This window comes from Halichoerus grypus, chromosome 11 (assembly GCF_964656455.1).
Source record: "Halichoerus grypus chromosome 11, mHalGry1.hap1.1, whole genome shotgun sequence".
NCBI lineage: Eukaryota > Metazoa > Chordata > Mammalia > Carnivora > Phocidae > Halichoerus > Halichoerus grypus.
The window spans coordinates 103113114-103136329 of NC_135722.1; the positions used below are offsets into that span (position 1 = coordinate 103113114).

Below are 23216 nucleotides of genomic sequence, written 5' to 3' on the forward strand. Positions count from 1 at the left end.
AGATTATGTTTGCTGGGGCACCTGGGTGGCTCAGTTGGCTAAGCACTGACTCTTGATTTTGGCTCAGGTCGTGATTTCAGGGTTGTGAGATCAAGCCCCGCTTTGGATTCTGTGCTCAGCGAAGAGTCTGCTTGAGATACTCTCTCCCTTGTCCCTCTCCTTGCTCTCTCTCTCTCTAAATAAAGTCTTAAAAAAAAAAAAAAAAAAGATTGTTTGCTTTTGGACCCAGGCCGCCTTGAGCCTGCCGCTGATGTGTTTTCCACACTGCACCACTCTGCTGTGCATTTCCCACTCACCAGGCCTGAAACCGGACTTTCCCTGCAGTCTTCAGTTCTTGCCTCAGCAGCTTTTTCCCTCAAGGCTCATAGTATTTCTCACTCCTGTTGTATTCCTTGTTCCCACCACCTCTGCTCTAGTCTCTGCTGCCTTCACTTCTTACCTGCGCTGCTAGTAATTTAGAAAAACACCGCACTTTGATGTTAAGGTTATTATAGTACAGTTGACCCTAACAAGGTCAGGGGCGCTGACCCCCTGCACTGTTGAAAACCTGAATGTCACTTTTGACTCCCCAGGAACTTTACAATAGCCTATTGTTGACAGAAGCCTTACCGATAACTTAATTAACATGTATTTTGTATGTTGCATGTATTATATATTCTTATAATAAAGTAAGCTAGAGAGAAGAAAATGTTACTATGAAAATAAAGAAGAGAAATATATTTACAGTACTGTACTATATTTATTAAAAAACCCCATATATATGTGGACCCACACAGTTTAAACCCATGTTGTTCAAAAGTCAACTGTAGTCGTATATTTTTATTATAAAAAAAGTCCCAGTTTGTATGAGGTAAAAAGAATTAATTCTCTTTTCCCCTAGTCTAATCTTCAAAGGTAGTCACTAATACTTTTGTATATATCTTTCCAGAAATTGTCCTTACGTGTGTAAATACACACACATGTGCATACATACCGTAAATTCTTAGAATAATCCTGTAACTATATATATCTTCTATGTATGTAGACTTAGATCGTTCTTTGTGTGGATTACATAGCATTCTATTATCTGACCATAATTTAGCCATTGCCTTATTGGTAGATACGTAGTTTTCAGTTTTTTGCTATGATGTACAATGATTCAGTGAACATTTTTGTACATACGTCTATACATTCATGGAAATTTATGGGGTAAGTTTTTAGAAGGAGAGTTAAAGGTATTCTAGAGGATAGGTATTCTAAATTTTCTTAATTGTGTTTTAAAGGCTGTTTTCTCCACCTCCAGTCTTCTATTTTGCATATCATCAAAATATTAAAGATTTTGTGTGAGGCCGTCTTCTATCTTTTCTCCTATCTTTCAACCATCTTGATGATTCTCATATCTTAAATCTGGTCCAGTCGTCTCATATATTCCTGGTTGCCTATTAGATATCTCCTTTTCTATAGCTAAACATTTACAAAACCGAGGTCATTATCTTCTCTCCATATCTGTTCTTTTACCTATGTTTCTTTTTTTTTTTTTTTTAAAGATTATTTATTTATTTGAGAGAGACAGAATGAGAGAGAGCAAGGACATGAGGGGGGGAGGGTCAGAGGGAGAAGCAGACTCCCTGCCGAGCAGGGAGCCCGATGCGGGACTCGATCCAGGGACTCCAGGATCATGACCTGAGCCGAAGGCAGTCGCCCAACCAACTGAGCCACCCAGGCGCCCTCTTTTACCTATGTTTCTAACTCAATAAATGGTTCCACCATCTACTCAGTGCTGAACCAGGAACCTCAAAATTTCTGTGACTCTTTTCTCTTTCCTATGTCCTATTTATTGTACCTCCTGAATATCTTGAATCTGACTACTCTTCTTCACCTCTGCTTCTGGGTTACCATATAGCCTCAAATGATCTTCCCATCTCTAGGCTTGATCTCTGTAAATCTGCTCTCCACAATCAAACTATAGAGTTATCATCCTAAAATGCAAATATGATTATATCACTCCCTGTTTTGTTTTAAACTCTATAATAGCTTCCCCATTCCTCTGTCACAGAGGCTGGTAACCTGTGACCTGTGGGCCCAGTCTAGCTGGTCATCTCTTGTATAGCCCAAGAACTAAGAAGTTGGCACATTATAAAGGGTTGTTAACAACACACACTCACTACTGACAGACACACACAGAACATGCAACAGAGACCATATAGGGCCTGTAAAGCCTAAAATACATACTGTTAGGTCCTTTAAATAAAAAGCTTGCCACCCCCTGCTCTGTGGTGTCCAGATTCTAACATGACCCACAAAGTCCTGATCTTCCCTCCTTTTTACCTCTCCAACCGTTTTTGTCAGTTCCTCTGTTCCTTTTACTCTGCACCGTTGACATTGAACTTTGTGAGTTCTTCAAATACTTCTGGGTGGCACATTTTGATTGGTCTGCCTTTAGCCGAGATAAGGGATTTCAGGATTGCTGTCAGTTCGCAGTTTACCATCATTTATTGAATACTTTGTCTTAGGCGCTGCTGATACTTTGTTAAAGAAGAAAGTTATGGTTCTTGCTCTTCTGGAGCTTACATTTTAGTAGGAAAAACAGACATTGAACAAGTAACTAAAAGTATGATTACTTACCAAAGGAGAAGTAGAGATGCCATGGAAATATAACTAGTTGGGCAGAAAAAAATGAAAACACAAATGTTAATGCAAAATTTAGATAATAGAATGTGGAAGTTCATATCACAGAAGAAATACCTTGTGATAGCACATGGCATTGCTAAATAAATGACAGAGATGGTAATGCCATGTGAATTCAGAGGCAGGAGAAATTGGTTCTGCAGAGATTGTTCTGCAGAGGAGTCGAGAGCAGAGCCTGTAGTGGACATTTGGGTAAGTTCTGTAGAAACAGATTGGTGTGGGGAGGGAATTCCTTGTGACTGGAGCATGGGTAAGGATTCTGACTAGTGTTCTAGATTTGGATGCCGTGGATATGGAGGTGATTGTTCATGCAAGAGAGGGAGTACCTACTGAGAAAATGAGTGTAGAGAAAGAAGAGTAGAAGTTTGCTTCTGGGACCTAGGACCATGGTAGGGCACAAAAAAGACATCTAGAAAGGAGCACTTGGGAAGAGGCCAGGAAAGAACAGGAGCCAGCAAGCCTAAAGAGGAAGGAAGAGATGCTTTGTGTCAAGTGCTGCAGAAAGACCAAAGGAGGTGAAGCTCGTGAAGAGTTACTGGGTCTGGCCGAGAGGAGGTTCCTGTTGACCTTACATCCGTCTCACGAACTTGAAGCCAGGCCTTCAGGACAAAGTAGTGAAGGCAACATACATACACCACTTGCTTGAAGAATTTAAGTGAAAGGGAGAAGAGCAAATGGTGCTGGAAGGAAATATATCAGAATGGACATATCAAAGTTTATAATTTTATTAAAATCTTTATAAATCATGGAAGAGATGAGTATTCATTTGGCCGGGTGGGTGTAGGGCCACAGGGCACATTCACTTAAAATTCATATATTTTGAATGTCTGTTACACATAAATATGTATAAAATGGAGCTCTTTCCATAAGTTCAGTATTAATATTTCTTGTGTATTATGGGGTGCAAAGTACTCTCGTGGGCTCTATGAAGAGAACACTATATTGTTGAGAAGACATCCTCTCCTATATCAGCTTTCTTTCCTCACTATTAACTGCTAGAGACGTTTTTTCCCCCTGTTCAGCATGAGGTATGTGTGAATCTGACTTGTTTGAGTCTATATTCTGTTTAATTCCCTGTTTTGTTTCTCTTAAATAGTTTACCCATTGCCTTTGATTTGCTGGTCGTGAAACACAGGTGGAAGAGTTTCTTTCATTGGTTTCTGGTGGCCCTAATACTCTTTCTGGTGAGTTTTATTTTTTCTTTGTTTTGTTTTAAAGTTGTAATGAAAGCATGTTGATGTAGGAAAGAGAATATGAGGAATTCATTCTGTTTTTCATTTTGAAGTTTATTCTGTTAGCATTGGGAGAATGTTTCCAGAACAAAACCCTGCAATTGGTATCTATTTTCTGCTCTGTCTTAGGTGCCCGTGGTGGTCATTGACAGCTACTACTATGGGAAGCTGGTTGTTGCACCACTGAACATCGTCTTGTACAATGTCTTTACTCCTCATGGACCTGATCTTTATGGTAAGGCCTTAGGGAGTCTGGGGAAGAGTAGGAGATAGCTTCATTTGCCTGAGCTTGGAAATTTCAGCTCAGTTGCTTCATTTCCTCAAATACAGCATTTCTTTGCTGGTAATCTTAATTAAAAATAAATGACATTTGCATATAGCACAGTGATGATAAGTAGCCAGTAAATATTTCTTCTTGATTAATGTGATTCCTTCCTTCCTTCCATTTATTTGAGAGAGAGAGCGCACAGATGAGTGTGGGGAGGGGCAGAAGGAGAGGGAGAGAAAAACCTCAGCAGACTTCTCGCTGAGCGCAGAGCCCAATGCGGGGCTTGATCTCAAGACCCTGAGATCATGACCTGAGCTGAAACTGAGAGTTGGACGCTTAACCGACTGAGCCACCCAGGCACCCTTTGATTAATGTGATTTCTGTTAGTCCTGCTGTCATTCTCAGCATGCTATGGCTCTTGATGCTACTTTTTTAAATTAAAAGTTACTTTTTTCTGTTCTCATTAGAAAACCAATATGACAACAGAAATAGGAAAATAGAAACACAATTCCATTATCTCCAGATGGCTGTTGTTAACAGCTTGGAGTATATTCTTCCAGAGGTTTTCTGGACATGGACACATTTGGTATTACTTGTTCTTTTTAAAATTTGCATTCGGTATCAGGCATTAGGAGAGAAAGTTTGGAAAATGTGTAGACAAAGCAGAGCAAATGGTAGAGTCAGCATGAGAGGGGGTAGTTGGCCAGTTTAGGGTTGAGAGGAAAAAAGTGGGATGCCTTTAGTCCGGGGAAGGCATTCCCCCCCCCCCCCAACGCCTTATCCTCAGCTAGCCCTGAGCCTGTTTTATTTGGCCCCCTGGGGCATTTGAGTTAGTGACAGTTATAGAGGGATGACCTAGAGATCTTCCTGGTCAGATCTGCCATTTTATGAGACTGTTTTTTCATTAAAATAAATGTAGTTTCTTTTGCATTAATTTTCTGAAGGTCTTGAAGCATTTTGTGTTTGTGATCATCTTGGGGCTCTACTGTGAAGCAGGTTGATAAGACCTCTGTGTCTTATCAGTTTAAGCCATGCCCATCACTTTTCTTTGCTACTTTGCCAACAGAACCAACAGATTGGATGAGGAGATTTAAAGTAAGCATATGAGTGAGATTTAACTGGGCCTGTTGGGATTTGTGGAATATTGTCATTTTAGAGGGCAGTAGGTAATAGGTCAAAATCATGTTTTGTTCAGTGACTTGAATTCACAAACTGCCTTGTTTAGAGAATAATTGCTAAGTGAAGGAATTTTAATTCTTTTTAAAGTTTAAGTAATCTCTATACTCCACATGGGGGTCCACCTCACAACCCCAACATCAGGAGTCACACACTCCTGTGACTGAGTCAGCCAGGAGCTCCCTAAGTGAAGGAATGTTAAAAGATGTTATACCCAACTAATGAATCATTGAACATTACATCAAAAACTAATGATGTACTATATTTTGGTTAACTGAACATAATAAAAAAGAAATAAAAGACCCCTTTAGGACTGACTCCAAGATCCCCAAGGATGTGAGAAAAAGCTGCAATTTTAAGCTTTTGCCTCTAGATGTCTCCCTTTAGCTGGAGAGAGTTTGTAGGTTTTTAATTATCCGTTGTTTTAGTTGCCTTGTAAAATTTTATTTGGTTCTACAAGTCAATAGCAGGAAGACTCCCCTCTTAGACCCAGATTGCACATTAGAAATTGATTTACTGGAATCTATTGGAAGCATAATATCCATTATATATGTGTGAATAAATTACGTTAATTTCAATTTAATTTTGGGAAACTGGCATTACCTTTTAAACAGGTTATTACATAATGACGTTTTGATTGCTTATTTATAAAACTTTGATACTCTATGAAAGCAGTTGCTGAGATAGATGAGGCTTATAAATCTAGTAATTTACAGGTTGGCCAGGAGAGTAGAAAAGAAAGAATAAATTCTTGTTTTTGTTTCTGGTTTAACAGTGGCTGGGTAGGGGAATCTTTGTTTTGGGATCCAGCAGAGAAGTGGCCAGTCTTTCCTTGGATGTTGGCATCTGCCATTCATTTTGGCCAGTGCTTGCCTGGGAGGAGTGCCCGGAGCTCTGTTCTGCCTGCTTTGATGAACCTGGGGTGACTTCAGTGCAGATTTTGCTATTTTGAATGTACAGGAACTGATCACTTTCCTAGTGATGGAAAAAGCTCTGTTGGAACAGAATGCATTGTCTTACTGGGCGTCAACAGGACTGATGCAGTGCTATGGTCAGTCAGACTTGAGGGGGTTGTTCCTTGATGGTAGAATTTTTGTGCTTTTAGATCATCTTTGAATTTGACAATTTTGGGGTGGGGTTGATTTCCATTCTTTTAAAGAGTAATTAACTCCTTCTGCAGAGAAAATACTTCTTCCATCTTAGAAGTAAGTGTTCTTTGTGTATTCTAGGTCCTCAATAAAGATTTGTCATGCTGAATAGAGGGGTGAACAAATTTGGGAGTACCCATCAGATTATATTATGCCTTGATCACTCTTCTGTCCTGCAGCTATTTTGGCTAGACCTGTTGTGGTGTGTTAGATTGGGATTTTTTGGATACCAAATAAAAATAATAGAGGTAAAAGTACTTTTTAAAAAAATTTTATTTTTTAATTAACATATAATGTACTACTAGTTTCAGAGGTACAGGTCTGTGATTCATCAGTTGTACATAATTCACAGCGCTCACCATAGCACATGGTAAAAGTACTTTCTAAAGCAGAGTACTTTGATTGTCAGCTAACTTATAATGGGTGAGTCCATTCAGTAAATACCAAAGACTGACTTTTTACTAAATGCTTTGATGCCGATGCCAAACAGTGAGACAGCGTATCTTTTGTCATGGAAACTCCAGCTCTTTAACTTTGCCTCCATGTTTGGCACTAATTAGCATTATTTTGACTATTTTGTAAGACTTTCCTGCTCCAAGTGCTTCATTAGCTATGGTAGGCACGTTTCTTATCTGAAAACTACAAATGCATTGTGTTGATAGTTTCTGCCTTCACGTCTTAGTGCTGTTTCTTATATATAAGCCTGTAATACTACTTGAACAGATAGATAACTGGATTTCAGCTAAAGAAACATTGAATAAATTGCCTTTGAGTATTTGTGTCCTGACAGAATTTGCTGTGCAATAAGGCTGCAGTGACAGGAATAGATAATTATAGTCCAGTGTATTATGTGCTACAGTAGAAAGATGGGGAATCCTAGGAGCAAGTCCATCTGGTGGTAGCAAGAAGACTTCTTAGAGGTGGCGGTCCTTGAGCTGAGCCTGGAAGGAAGAGTAAAAGTTTAGTGAGTAGATGCTAAAAGAGTGTATTTCAGACAACTACGATGTCCATTGTAGGTACTGCTGAGACAAAAAAAAAAAAAAGATTGAACATTGGATTCTTTTTTAAAAAAGTTAAAGTAGTTTTACAGTGTTAGCTGATTTTAGGTAGAAACTGCACAGGCATGAGCAAGATAAATTCAATCTCTCCATTGTGATTATAATATAAATATTTACTCTGTTGTTCCTGGTTTTCAAAGGGACCATTCAATACTTTCTTGGCCAGAGAGCATTTATTAATGACACAGTCCAGACCTGAGCTGACTCTTTGGAAGCCAGGAGAAAGAAAAGGAGTACATTTTCACAACTATTAATTACAATAGTTTCTGTTTAAAAAAAAAATGCCTGTTATATACTAAAAATTTTACACAGCTGTCTTCTTCCCCTCACAAAAACTCTGTGAGATAGGCGTTGTTTATTCTTACTTGCAGCTGTGGAAACCAAGGTGGGGATGGTGAGGGACTTACACATAATTAATAAGTGGCAGAAGTGGGATAAGAGCCCAGGGCTGTCTGACTCCAAAGCCTGTGTTCTTTCCAACTAGAGCAACCTCAGCAAAACCCTGGAGTTTGGCAATTGAGACCGTACGGGAGAATAAGCTTGCAGAAACGGAGCATGAGTTGGAGATAGTAGAAGATAAGATTCGATCTAAAGGGGCAGGAAGTACCTGTACCTTTGAAGGTCCCATGCACTTAGGTTTGGGGGATGCTCAGGAGCCTTTGGAGAGCTTCAGTGGCATGATGCCATGCAACTGGCAGGCTCTCTTTCAAATGGGAGGAGCATTGTGCCACCCTTGTCAAAGAAAGAAGGAATATTTGGACGAGGTAAAGAATACTTGCATTTAGGAAATTTAGTGTAGACATAAAATTGCAAAGTCGTAGGCAAAACATCCCTTTGGTGTCAAAGATCAAGAAGTGAAATTTCATGTTGCAAGAAAGAAAGTGACTGGTCATGGCACTGATTTTGCTCTTACCCTTGTAACATTTCAAGTTTTGTAGATGTTGAGGTTGATAAGTATTTTTGTGTGGTGAGTGAAGACTGTGCTCTCTGAGGAGGAGTACACAGGCCTGGGGAAGGCGTGGGAGGACAGGTATGAGAAATGCTCTTCCCTCAAAAATGACATTGAATCTGCTCAAGGATGCCACTTCGCAGCTTAGGACACGATCCCTGCCGGTTTCTGTGTTTTTATCCACATCTGTCAGATTGCTGCACAGGACATTTCGGAAGGCAAACGTGAATGGCCCTTATTAAAAGGCTCAAAGTTTTCCATTCTTGCTGTAGCAGAGAATGCAGCCCCAGTGAGTCTCTTGAGAGTTGACTGTCAGCCAGAGCTGTTCTAGAGCTTTCATTCTTTTGCTAATCGTTTTTGGTGAACCTTGGTGTCTTTTTGCTCTTGGTGTTGCAAATTTGACATTTATAAGAGGATTTACTATAATTTAGTTCTTGCAGTTCTTTAAAATTATAGGTCTAGGGCGCCTGGGTGGCTCAGTTGGTTAAGCGACTGTCTTCGGCTCAGGTCATGATCCTGGAGTCCTGGGATCGAGTCCCACATCGGGCTCCCTGCTCAGCAGGGGGTCTGCTTCTCCCTCTGACCCTCTTCCCTCTTGTGCTCTCTGTCTCTCATTCTCTCTCTCTCAAATAAATAAATAAAATCTTTAAAAAAAAAAAAAAAATTATAGGTCTATAAAATGGTTTCCTTTCATTCAGTCTGGGGAACAGTAAACATTATCCCTTCTTTGAAGGTTCCCTTTAGCTCATTTGAATGGAAGGAATTGAAGCACTTTCCCTAAAGAGGGAGATGGGTGGGTGAGTCATTCCCCGCAGACACCCTGCTTCCAGCTTTCTTTCATTGCACACTTTGCACCAGTTAAATGCGTAGCTTGTCATCCTGACGCATTTTTTTCTGCATAGTTCAGCTTTGATACTTTCCGAGAAATAGCATCAAGTATCTCCCTGGAAAGAGATAAAAGTTTTTCCTCTTTTCTCTTTTAAGGCAGGTGTCTCATCAAGTAGGGGAGGACACTGGCTGCAGAATTCACTATTTTTGTCCCTTTTTGCCCTTGTTTTTAAGACTGTTGCCTCTTGAACCTTCCCCACTCTTGGCTTATCCTCCAGTTTTTACCCACTTCTTCCAGGAAGTAACAGTCGATTATGAAATGTTCATAGCCTAACTGTGAACTTGATCTATGGATTCCTAACAGATAAACATAGTTGAGTTTACCAACTTAATACTTTGATTCAGAATCTCAGAGTACAGTATACCTAGGTAAAAAGATAGCCCTAGTAGGAGGGTATAATAAGTTGTGGTAGAGACAAATATTTGCTGGAAATAAAGTGCTTCTCTGAAAAAACAATATGTATTTGTAAGGATCAAAGAGAAAGAGGCTTTTTTTTTTCCCTCTTGATGCTTATTAGCATCTGTAAAAGATGATGTGAAAGGTGACATCATTTCTCCTAGTCACTCTGGTTTTTCTTCTCAGGCTCAGATTTCCAAAATTTGTTTAGGAAAAAGGCAGGTCAAAGTTGATATTGCTGCCACCACATTGGTGGTCAGGAGATGATACAAAAAACTACCTTTCTTGGGGCACCTGCATGGCTCAGTTAAGTGTCCGACTCTTGATCTTGGCTCAGGTCTTGATCTCAGGGTTGTGAGATCGAGCCCTGCGTCAGGTTTCTTGCTGGGTGTGGAGCCTACTTAAAAAAAAGACAACAAAAAACCACAAAACTACCTTTCTGGAAACTGGATTCCTAAAAGACTCAATTTAGGAAATGTGTTGTTAAATACTAATTAAAATCCAGAGAAGATACGTATTTCTGTATGAAAATCTTCAGTTTTCTGAAACCAAAAAGGTGATTTGTAAAGAATACTGGGTATAAATATGTCTCTAATGAACTTGGCCTGGGACAGGACCTCTGTTCATGGTCACCATCACTGTGTTTAGACAGAAAGGAGTGAGCTTTCCCAAAAGGTGACACACAATTGAAGTTGAGTCTTTCCTTAGGGTACCCCCTCCCTCTTCTCCCCTAAATGTTTCTAGCATTACGGGTTTGGTTTCTAATCTTATTTTGCTGTGCAAGCTGCAAAAATGTCAGGTTTTTCTGACTATTTCTCTGCCTTCTGATTACCCTTTTAAGCAATGCTGATTGCAGGAAATTGCTGTGGTGCAAGGCGGGTGTCACAACACACAGTGATTAAAACCCGCGTGTGTCATTCACTGCCTGATTGAAGTAATCACACAGGGGAAGAGCAGATGAAAAACCTGCTAAATGTGCAGAGGAGGGCTGGTTCTCATCATTTGGGTTTAAGGATTTCGAGTTAAAGAATCAAAACTCGTGTGAATAAGGCTTGTGTTTTCAGTCATTTTGTTTCATTCTGAGTCCTCAAAACTTCTAAGCAGGATCTGGGTCTGTGAACATTATTTCCCTAAGGAAAACAACTTACTGCTTTTTACCAAATGCAGGGTTCCCTGTATACATGACTATAGAACAGTGGTTAAGCATATCAAAGGGAAAGATCCTAGAATGTAAGTGGGTCAAACAAGTGAGAATAAAATGGGGAAAGGCCTGAATAGCTCAGTCCTGCAAGACTTGCCCCCTCCTCCCCCTGCCACACACACTCCAGAGACCAATCCCAAGTCCACAGATGGTCACTTCTGACCCACCACCTGTAGATGGGAAGTTCCAACAGCCCCCTCTTGGGGTTCAGTTAATTTGCTAGAGTGGCTCAGAGAACTTAGAGAAAAATTTACCTAAATTTACCAGCTTATTAGGGAGGATATTATAAAGGATACAAGTGAATAGCCAGATGGAAGAAATGCATAGGGCAAGCTTTGTGGGATGGAGCTCAGAACTCCTGTTCCTTCCAGGAGCACCACACTCCTCGCAATTCTGCGTGTTCATCAACCCGAAGTTCTCTGAAGCCTGTCCTTTTGGGTTTGTATGGAGGCTTCATTACATAGGCAGATTGGTGAAATCATTGGCCATTGGTGATTGAACTCTATTGCCAGCCCCTCTCTCCTCGGAGGTCATCAAGGTGGAACTGAAAATTCTAACCCCTCAGTCCCATGGTTGGTTTCCCTGGCCATCAGTCCCCATCCTCAGGCTACCTTGGGGCTTTCCCCAAATCTCATAATTAACAGAAGACACCCTTATCACTCTTATCGATTAGGAAATTCCAAGGGTTTTAGGAGCTCTTTGCCAGGAATGGGGATGAAGACCAAATATAAATTGCTTATTATAAATCCAGTATCACCACCAAGCTATTTAAATTATTTGGTTGTTCTGGAGAAGTGACCAATCCTATTCTCTTCCCATCTTCGGCTCTTATGCTTTCCCTGTGTGGCTGAGCTTCAGTAACTGAGTTCCCCTTGTGGACTCAGTAACTTGAGACATCGGACTATCGACATTACTTGAATAAAGAACATTTTGAGTCAAGCATTGTAAAGGTGTTGAAGGCATCCACTAATGATTTCTTATCTGTTTGTTTCCCTCAGGTACGGAACCCTGGTATTTCTATTTGATTAATGGATTTCTTAATTTTAATGTAGCCTTTGCTTTGGCTCTCCTGGTCTTACCACTGACTTCTCTCATGGAATACCTATTGCAGAGATTTCATGGTGAGTAGTGTAAGGGATGATAGGTTTTGGGGGAGGAAAGAGCAAGTAACAATGTATACCAAGAAGTGAAAATGATTCTCCTACTTCTGTTATCCATTTTTTCCCTATGGAAATGGTTGGCTTAGTGAATTTTCAATCTGTATTTGTAAATTTATGTGAAGATTTGGCTAATAATTGCAAGTTAAACTGACAAAAGGAGGAACTTTATATCCTTTCAAGTGAGGAAATCAGTATAGCATACAGAACCACCCAGGGAGGCAAAAATAGTTAACCGAATCTCAGGAGATCAGCGTATTTGAGTCTTGTGTTTTTTAAAGAAGTGCATGTTAACATGGAAGATGGCTTAAGATAATAAGTAATAGAGGTAAACATTCTTAGGGGAATTACTTCAACCAAAAATTTGAAAACTAAACCATACAGGGATTTCCCTCAAATTTGATGCTGAAGTGAGAGAAGCTTTGGACTTCCTAAGAAACATTATGCTTCTCTTTGTTCCGTTTTGCTTCTGTGTTTGCCTTACCGTGGAAGGTTTGGTTTGTCAGTTATTTTGCTTGCTTTGACTCTAGTGCACGGCCAGTGTTTTCTCAAGTTGTCACGGAGTTGGGTATCTAGTGCCCATGTTTCTTTTATGGAAGACAGATTTGAGCAGAAATTCATATGAGCTTTGGAAAGAGATTCAATTTCAGACTTTTCAGTCTGATTTGGATGCCATATGATCTCTCCATCCCACCCCTCATTCTGCTCTTCTACTATTAATGGTTTATAAAGAGTGCACTGTGTTATACTATTCGAATATGAAAGCAGTTTTCAGTCACTTTTGTTTTAACATGACCATAATGCCATTATCCTAACAAAATCAACAGTAATTCCTTAATATCTAATACCCAGTTGGTATTCAGGTTTCCTACATTATCTGAAAAACAGCTTTTTATAGTTAGGTTTTTTTGTTTTTGTTTTTTTTTTAAAGAGGATCTAAAAGGGGTCATATACTGAGTTTGGTGTTAAGTTTCTTAAGCTTTTTATGAGGTTCCCCCCCCTTCTTTTTTCCTCCTGAAGATTTCTAAAGAAATCAGGTCATTCATCTTGCAAAGTGTCCCACATTTGGATTCAGCTGTTTGTCACCTGGAGGTGTTAACTTATTTCTCCGTTCCTTGTATTTCCTAAGGATCACTTTATCTTTTTTTGAAAAGTAACTTTTTTTAAACTATAAAAATAATTTATGCTTGTGGAGAATTTGGAAATGCTTGTGATGTAAGTATAAAAACCGCGTATTAAGCTGTTCTCTACAGTATGAATCCAATTTTGGTTTAAAATGTAATTTACACACATGTCCACCTAGTAAGAAAATGAATGCTGTTTTTTCTTTATACTTTCTGTGTATTTTATAATAGAAAAAATACTCTTAAAGGAAAAAAACAAAAATATAAAGAATCAGGAAAGAAATTGCCTGTTATTCCATCAAGTAGTACAACTGTAGTTCTGATTTTGTACATTTTATGGAGGACATTCAGAATTTTAGGTCATATTTTATTTTTTTAATGTTTAAATATTTAGTAATCTCTACCCTTAATGTGAGACTTTATTAATTCACGACCCCAAGATCAGGAGTCCCATGCTCTTCTGACTGAGCCAGCCAGGTGCCCCAGGCCATATTTTAAAATGTATTTGTTTAAAAAAAATGTATTTGTTAGCCTTTTAAGATACAGAAGAGAAAAAGATTCATTTTCTTTTTTTTTTTTATTTTTATTTTTTAAAGATTTTATTTATTTATTTGACAGAGAGAGACACAGCGAGAGAGGGAACACAAGCAGGGAGAGTGGGAGAGGGAGAAGCAGGCTTCCCGCGGAGCAGGGAGCCCGATGCGGGGCTCGATCCCAGGACCCCGGGATCATGACTTGAGCCGAAGGCAGACGCTTAACGACTGAGCCACCCAGGCGCCCCAGATTCATTTTCTTATAATTTAGAAAATTCCAACCTAAAAAACTTCCTGGGAAGGTATAAATCCTAAATTATAGCCTAAAATCTCATGGTAAAATCTTAGAGTAGAAAGTTTAAAGGATAAGCTTGGTATTTCAGTTCCAGAATTTTCATTCCTAAGGAGTTTCTACAAAAATCCAGATAATTTAGGAATACCAAGATGGATCTTGGTGGCAATCCAGAGTTTTTCCTCTACTTGCTCATTGTAGACATAATGAACACCAGGGGGCGCTGTCTATCTACCCTTTGCCAGTGATTTCTAGGCACTGCTGATTATGACTAATAGAAGCACAGTAGGGGTGCCTTCCTGGCAGGTTGCAGGTTTATCCCTTAGTGTTCATGTACCTAACCTTGGGAACTTTCCAGCAGGCGCTTGGGTCTTAGCGTTCATTAAATTCCTTTAATTCTTTAACATGCTTCAAGTATATTTGGGTTCCAATTTTGGGATTCAGAGTGGATGGCTATTGTAAAAGAAGAGAGAAAACGTCATCAGTGAACTTCCTTTAAGAGTGTTTTTATATTTGCTTTGAAACAAACTCTTGTGGCTTGACGAAAGCCAGTGATGGGTTTGAGAATCCAGCTTTTTCTTTCCTTTGATCTATAGCTATTTGAACAGACTGATTGGTATATAAGAAAGGAGATTAATGTATTAAACAGAACATGGGAATTAAAACCCAAGAAAGGAGTTTATGTTATGTTTTTGGTTAATCTCAGGAACCTTTAATCTTAGTGGCAGGACTCACTGGGGAGCGAAGACTTTTTTCTTCAGTGTAGAAATTATTAAGCTCTGTTACCCATTTGCTTGACTTTCATTTGTGTTCTAGCCAAATCCAGTATTGTGCCTCCTGTTAGATATTGGGTCTCTTGGGGGATGTCAGGAGTATACACCTCTTTCTACTTAACCCCTTTACTGCATCTGAGAAAGTGTGACTACAAGAGCTGAAACATTTTATGGGGTGCCGTAGGGCGTATTCCTGTTTGAGATCAAGAGAACATTGAAACTAAAAATGTTGTTTCGTTCTAATATGGTGAAAGGTGGATATTTTTCTGTGTCTTACAGTTCAGAATTTAGGCCACCCATATTGGCTTACCTTGGCTCCAATGTATATTTGGTTTATAATTTTCTTCATCCAGCCTCACAAAGAGGAGAGATTTCTTTTCCCTGTATATCCACTTATATGTCTCTGTGGCGCTGTGGCCCTCTCCGCACTTCAGGTGAGTTTCAGGGAAATGCGTATCTTCTTCGTTCCATTTCACTTTCTAAATTGGTCATAAAGCTTAAAGGCAAATTACAGAATGCTTCCCCCAAGATATTTTATCCATGCGTTAAACTTGATACAGATCATATTATTAAAGCTTTATGTATTGATCGCTTGGCTGTTGATCATACTCTTAAGCTGGTTACATATTTGCACTGTTAATTTGTGTGTTAATTTCTTTCTGTTGCCAACAAGAATCCACTTGATGTTAAAGGAGTTTTATTAAGTCATTGTATAGGCCTACCACAGGATGGTGGCATCACAGCAGAGCTACTGGAATGTCTGCTCTTCAACTCCGAGATCAGATTAAAACTTGCTCAAGTGTTTGGAATAACATCAGGCATTTAGCAATATGGGACACTTTGTAATCCTGGCTTAAAACCTGTCCAGGTCAATTCCTTGTCAGAACTAATCTTGAATATCTTTCTGTCTCTGGCCTCAGAAGCCTCCAGGCTCTTTTTTGACCTCTGCTACCATTTGCAACTGGCAGTAAAGAGTAATTAGGGTGACAGTTTAGAGATATAATTCACCCATTTAAAAAGTGTAAAAAATTAAATGGTTTCTAGTATATTCACACATATGTGTAACCATCACCACAGTGAACTTTAGAATATTACCACCTCAAAAGCCCTGTACCCCTTAGCTGTTATCACCACCCCCCTCTTCATATCTCCCCAGCCATAAGCAACTACTAATCTATTTTCTGTCTCTGTAGATTTGCCCATTCTAGGCATTCCATGTAAATGGAATCCTAAAGTACGTGGTCTTCTGTGACTGGCTTCTTTCATTCAGCATCATGTTTTTAATACTCATCCATGTTAGGATGGTAGTTTAAGAAAAATTTTTAAATTATAAAAGTAATTGAACTTTACTGCACATAATTTTTCATTTACTACTTTTTAAAAAAGATTTATTTGAGAGAGCATGCGCGAGAGTAAGAGCATGTGGGCGTGAGGGGAGGGGAGCAGAGGGAGAGAGAAACCCAAGCAGACTGCTTGCTGAGCGTGGAGGCTGATGTGGGGCTCAGTTCCACAGCTCTGACATCACGACCTGAGCCAAAACCCAAGTCAGACGCTCCATCAACGGCGCCACCCCGGCACCCCACTTTTACTACTTTATAAATTAGCCCTACTATCCTAACAAAACCACCTTCCTTCCAGCATTTTTACCTATCACATACCAAACTTTATTAGGGTTGTAATCTCAATGTACATATAATTTTACATCCCTTTTAATATAACTACATTAGATCATTTTCAGGGTTGTCATATCTATACCCATCTTTTGAAGATGCAAATTTTTCTTAAGCTACCATCCTAACATGGATGAGTATTAAAAACATAGAATGATTAGATACATAATTTATGGTAGGTTTAGGATGCTTACTTATTTCAGTATTATAAACAATGCTAGGATGAATATCTTTCTTTAGGTGTTTGGATTGTTTCCCTAGGACAGATTCCCCCAAATATGAAGGAGTTTAAACACATTTATAGCACTAACAAGTAAATATTTGCAAAATTTTACTTCCCCAAAGTTTAGGTCTAGTCTAAGAAGGAAAAAAGAAAAGAAATCTAATGGGAACGTGCTCAAAGATTGTAGAATTCATGCATGTATGTATATATTGTAATAATATTCCTCTAGTTTGTAAAGTAGTTTAGCAGATAATTAACCGCATTTTCCTGATGCTCTGTGAGAGGAATTCTTTTTTCTTGTTGGGTCATGAGACATTCTGTTGATACTAAAACTGATGAAAACTTCTCAGCGAGAAAAGTAAAGATGAATACTTGTTACATCAAAATAGAGATACTTCATATATCAAAGCAAACTGCCAAAAAGCACTTTTGTTTATTTATTTATTAAGAACACTCTTTTTTTAAGTAGGGTCCACGCCCAACATGGGGCTTGTACTCACAACCCTGAGATCAAGAGTCGCGTGCTCCGACTGAGCCAGCCAGGCACACCAGCACTTTTGTTTAAATATTAAAAAATAAATAAATTATTAGGACCGTAAGCACTAGAGAGGTTTCCAAATATTTTTCCTGTGAAGCTGGTGCGATTCCTCTGGTCGGGCTGACCTGGAGGTAGTCTCAACGGGATTTGTTTTCGTCTCAGAACTTGGAGCAGGTACCTCACTAAGTGTCTGCAAATGCTCAGACCCTTAACAGGCTCTCTTCTGCTGCTGCTTCCCTCTTGGTGGTGTTATGTTTTCTGATTATGTTATGTATATTCTGCAAGGTTTTTTTTTCTTTTTTTTCAATACAGTTTTCTTTCCTTCTAGAAATGTTACCACTTCGTGTTTCAGCGATACCGCCTGGAGCATTACACGGTGACTTCGAACTGGCTGGCATCGGGAATGCTCGTCCTGTTTGGGCTCTTGTCCTTTTCTCGCTCTGTGGCACTGTTCAAAGGTAGGTGCGCAGAGAATGTCTGGCCCCAGACTCACGAGGCGCTTCACCTTGGGTTTTGATGGATATGTGACTGACCCAGTTCAGCCTCAGCTGGGAGGAGGACTGCTGTAAAGAGACCCTGTGGACTTAGTATTGTGACAGGCATGTGACTTCTCTTCCTTAAAATGAAAGAGAAGACTGAGAATTCTACAAGGAATTTGTGACTGACTATAAAATTTTTTTTCTATTCTTGGTTTTTTTTTTGCTGTTGTTGGTTTTTTAAAGGATGCTTTTTCATTTTGAAGGATGAATTAAGGAAGCGTTGAACATAGGAAGCAAATTTGGGGCTCAATTCCCATGATTATATTCTTCCTGTAATTATTATTTGGATCCAGAAGATTAAAATGTGCTCAAAGAAAGAAGTTAAAAAGGCAGAAGGGTGTAGAGAAGGGCAAGAAAGCAAATGCTGTTTGGTAGAACAGGGTCTCTGCTGTGATCATCTTGCTCACTGTAGAGACGCTGTGTATCAGTGGGGCAGGCTTCATGTGCTGGGGACCTTCACACTCTTCAGTTACACACGAGTTACAGGGGGACGTTCACGTGCATTATGATTCATTGTCAGCCTCTCATCTTACTCATCTTTGGCTTTCACAAACCTCTCTTCCTTCCAGGGTATCACGGGCCCCTTGATTTGTATCCAGAATTTTACCGAATTGCCACGGACCCAACCATCCACACTGTCCCAGAAGGCAGGCCTGTGAATGTCTGTGTAGGAAAGGAATGGTATCGCTTTCCCAGTAGCTTCCTTCTGCCTGATAAGTAAGTTTTCCTTTAATTCCTAGAGTTTTATTTTTTATGTTTATTATTATTTATTTTTAAAATATTTATTTGACAGAGAGGCAGCGAGAGAGGGAGCACAAGCAGGGGGAGAGGGAGAAGCAGGCTCCCTGCTGAGCAGGGAGCCCGATGCGGGGCTCGATGCGGGGCTCGATCCCAGGACCCTGGGATCATGACCTGAGCCGAAGGCAGATGCTTAACAACTGAGCCATCCAGACACCCCCTAATTCCCAGAGTTTTAAATCAAGGAGTAAAAATAGCAATTCTATGATAGCATCTCCTTAATTTTTCTTTCATGTTCGGATTTTCACAAAAAGTTGTTGGATAATTGACCACATCAGAGCTGTAAGATCTGCACTGTGCGACCACAGTGGTGTTCAGTGGACTGGTGGCTGTGTCTGGCCACGCACCCGTGCTCCCTGTAACTGCGGGGACTTGTAAAAACCCCTGGGGCCCCAGGCTCCTGCTAGTGGCTCTTCCTGAGGATTCGTATGTAAATTTCAATAATCATCTGATATTAATCCACTTCCAAAAGTGGTCTAGAAACTCTAGCTATAAGAGTGTTTTTAGAGAAGAAATGTTTGTCATGCAATGATAGTGAAAGTTCTTTACCAGCATGTGGACGCTGGGGAAAGCTCTGGTTAAGGTAAGTGTGCCACTTGCCTTCATGCTCTCTGTTGGATGATAGCATAGGCTCAGGAGTTCCTCGTGTTTGCTTGATTCGGACGGAGAAGGTCCTATTTAGGGAAAAGGGAAGTCGGGTTAAGATGAGTCGTGTTGTTCCATTTGGGGATTGGCTTCAGCAGCTTAGCTTGTGGGGGTATCTTGTGCTGAAGGAAGATCCTATAACAGTCATTAATCATTAAATTAAAATGTAGGGTGGTTTTTTTTTTTTTTTTTTGAAGTATTAACTAACGTTAGCCTTTGCCTTTTACCTTTGCAATAGTTTCACAACTAAAGATACTTGTGAGAATTACTCAGGGACAAAGTACTTCTCCCATAGTGTGTTCTTGCATTTCATTCTTTTCCTACCTGATGAATTTGCTTTAATTTGGTAAGTGCCTCTATCATGTGGTTATTGGTGATAAACTGGGATGCTTCTCTGGTTGTTTGGTGGAAGGACCATTTGGTTGCAAATTTTACTGCTAAGAGTTGGTGGAGTGGGTTGAGAGACCTCTCACTGAAAATTTCTCAACGATGTTGGGCTGAATCATGACCTTTGCCTCTATGCCCCCTGGCGGAGGTTTTAGCAGAAATATTTTTTTCTCCAAGCGAGATGTTTTTCACATGAAATTTTTTTTTTTTTTGGCTTATTTCAAGTACATTTAGCAATATGGGCCTCCTGTGTTTTTCTTACTCTTCCTTATTTGTGTTTCTGACAGTTGGCAGCTTCAGTTCATTCCATCAGAGTTCAGGGGTCAGTTACCAAAACCTTTTGCGGAGGGACCGCTGGCCACTCGAATTGTTCCTACTGACGTGAATGACCAGAACCTGGAGGAGCCATCCAGATACGTAAGGGCAACAGTTTCTTTCACCACTTGAAAGTTCTACCCTAAAATCTGTTGGCATACATGTTGGAGCTTTGATTAAATGGGAATTTCTTAGAAAGTGATTTCTTTAGGGTAAGAGATGTAACAGCTTTTGTTGAGAAAGAATAGTAGCACTTTTAGAATTTCCTTTTATTTTCTGTGAAACACATAGTTCAATGTATTTTCTGAGCCGGTCTGGAAATTTTCTTATGTTGAATTCGAATCATTTTGAAACACATTCTGAAACTCTTATCATTCCCTGGCTCATTAAAATATTTGGTGGGGAACTTTCAAGTTCTCAGTAGACTTTTGACCTAATTATCAGTGTATTCTGGTTTTAGCAAATGGACGTCAGTGAGTGAAGGCTATTTTCCTGGTGAGCGCATGGTGCAATCTCTGTCAGGGTCATGCTCTTTCACCCACTCATTTTTATGTACTCCAGGATCCCATGTGGTTTTATTTCAGTTCCTTTGAAAGATGACACTTGCGCCATTTGATACTTGTAAAATCTTTGTAGAAAAGGTGAACGCAATAAAGATAATGTTTCTGGTTCCCGGAGACAGGAGAAGAGTATTTTGTAGAATTATTAGAAAGCACTTTTTTTTGGCAACCTGTCTTTTAAAGAAACATTTGATGGTTTAGATGTCAAACACATTTTGGGTAGGTTTTCCCATATACTTCCTATATGAAATGACTGGGACTCGTGGTATTGTGAAGGGCTCCTGCAGCCGCACGTGGCCTTTTGTCTCCCAGGTGGAGACCCTTGGGCTGATGAGGGAGAGTCTTACTGTGGGAGTTTAAGCTATAAGCTATGGAAATGGCCATTGTCACGTACATATTTGGCCTGGCCCCCTGAGAAGGTAAGATCTGTATTCCATCAAGGGGTTATATCAGAGTTTTTTTTTTCCTAACTTCAGCATCTGATTCCTGGAGCGTTGAAAATACCCCAGGATGGGGTAAAGTGTTTTTGGTCATTTTTGTTTTAGCTGCAGATACTCTCCTGACAGCAGGCCTCGTTGGGGATCCCCATGAGGACATGGAGAGTCAGAAGGTTGAGCACGTGCACTATAGTGGAAGCGGGGGGGGGCACAGGTTCAGAGAGATGTTTAAGAAGGAGGGTGGACTTTGGAGTCAAGTAGGCCTGAGTTCAAATCCTAGTTCTCTTGCTTACTTTGGTGACCTTGGGCAAATTAGTTAACTTCTCTATTTGATTTGTTTCTATCTGTAAAATGGAATAATGGCACCCATTTGGAAGATTATAATGAGCTTAGATATTCTGTCATATTTAGCATAGTGTGGTACACAGATTTTCCCACAAATGTTCTTAATCTGATAATGGTATATCAGAGGGATTGGAGGTAAAGGAACCCTTAAGAGGATTTATAATCTGCCTGAATCTCTCTCTCCTTCCTTCCTTTTCTTGTTTTCCATCCTGATTTTTGTCCACCCACACCCATCATTGCCTTTTCCATCCCAGTGACTTTGCTTATCTTGGTGACTGGGCCTAGACTACCTTGGTCTCCCTCCATCTGCCATCAAAACTCTTTTCCTGTCTGTAGCCTTTCCCACCTACTTAAGCCCGTAGTGAGCTGTGCTCCTTTAAATGCCTGAAATACTTTACCGCTCATTTGGCCATTCATTTTTGTCTTACGTTATTTACGTATGTCTGATATGTATGTCCTGTGTCTCCTCATCAGCCTGTGAATGCTGTGGAGAGAATGCCTGCACCCCGTTCCTTCTGTATTCACTGTGGCATCTGGGATAGTGCTGTGTGTCTGGGAGTTGGCCTGCGTGTGCTGTCCGAGTGGGGAAATGAACGTTCCTCATCATTCGCACAGTGATCTTGAGAGAAAGCTGGCTATAAAATCTTACAGTGGCCTTTTGCACATTTCTCAGGCTTTGGTCACTGGTTGTCTTTGGTTAGATCATATTCCCATATTCTCTGCTACCAGACACTGTTAAATTTAGTTCAGTGTCTCTGTTAGCTTTACCCAAAAGCAAAGATTTTTCGGAATACCTGTAAGAGTCACCAAAATGCTGATTCAAAACAAACAAGTCTGATGTATCTACTGAGTGTGTAGTGTCCACCGTTGTGCTCGTCCACCTTCCTGTGTTTGAGAGTTTTCCTGCAAAGCTCTTTATGACATTTCCTGCCTGGTAGGACAAGTGTCCTCCAAATCCAGGCTGCTCACCTTTCACCCTTTGGAAAGTAAAGGAGACATTTGACAGCTTGCTGTGAATTTGACATGAATGATGATCAGGGATTCATTTCTTTCAGTCAGTTGGTTTTCTTCTGATGATAAAAACATATAAATTCATTGTATAAAATAATGAAAGCTATCAATAAAAAAGTCATCTATAATCTTATTACCCGAATTTTACACTGTTTACCATTTTGGTCTTTTTGTCTTTTACTTGTTTCCCTTGCATATATGTAGATAGGTATGTTAACAAAAATGTCAATTATTAAAAAAAATTTTAATGTAGTTTTTAAGGAACAGTGCCAGGATTGTGGCTGTGATAATAACTTGGCCTGGTGTGTAGGAGTACATGCTAGACTATGTCAGTGCTCGTTCCTTCCGGTATCAGTCCTGGTTCTTTCGAGAAGGCAAAGTCATGATGTTCCCTGTCTTTGCTCAGCATGTGGGATGCAGCAGTGCTTTTATCAGCCCATTGGCTCTGAGAGACGGGTTTTAGCCAACCTTCGGCTTCAGTGCTCAGTGGTGAGGTCTGTCTCCTCTTTCTGGTCTGCGTGGAAATGAGGATACATGCAGGACTTCCTTTACTTCACTCTCCTCCTTGACGTTTGAGTCGATCAAGAATTAAGAGTGTTTGTAAATGCTCTGTGGTTTCTACGGCACTGTTGGAACCATTTGCAGAAATATTTTTATTTTGCTCCCTATTCTTTCATTCATTCTTTCATGAGTAGCTTTTGAACATCTCATTATTGAACGGGTGGCATTTTTACAGGGGTGCATGCCAGATTTCCTGCCAAAATCAAGGTGTGAATTTAGAAGATACATTCAGTGTCTCCTCTCTATTAATTGACAAATCCAGTTTTTCGTTGGCTATTTCAAGGTGAATGATATCTTTCTGACTCCAAATCTGACACCTGATGT

The 23216-nt window shown here is 39.9% G+C and overlaps 1 protein-coding gene across 4 annotated transcripts in view; it reads left to right on the forward strand.

The window, feature by feature from the left end:
* ALG9 (ALG9 alpha-1,2-mannosyltransferase) overlaps nt 1-23216 on the forward strand; it is an 87729-nt gene that overhangs the window by 18168 nt on the left and 46345 nt on the right. For all 4 annotated transcript variants that reach the window (XM_036075439.2, XM_078059002.1, XM_078059001.1 and 1 more), the window contains exons 7-13: nt 3764-3851; nt 4029-4134; nt 11983-12105; nt 15143-15297; nt 17623-17752; nt 18403-18550; nt 19951-20080. In XM_036075439.2, the coding sequence (XP_035931332.1) occupies nt 3764-3851; nt 4029-4134; nt 11983-12105; nt 15143-15297; nt 17623-17752; nt 18403-18550; nt 19951-20080 (880 nt within the window). The remainder of the gene's footprint in view (nt 1-3763; nt 3852-4028; nt 4135-11982; nt 12106-15142; nt 15298-17622; nt 17753-18402; nt 18551-19950; nt 20081-23216) is intronic.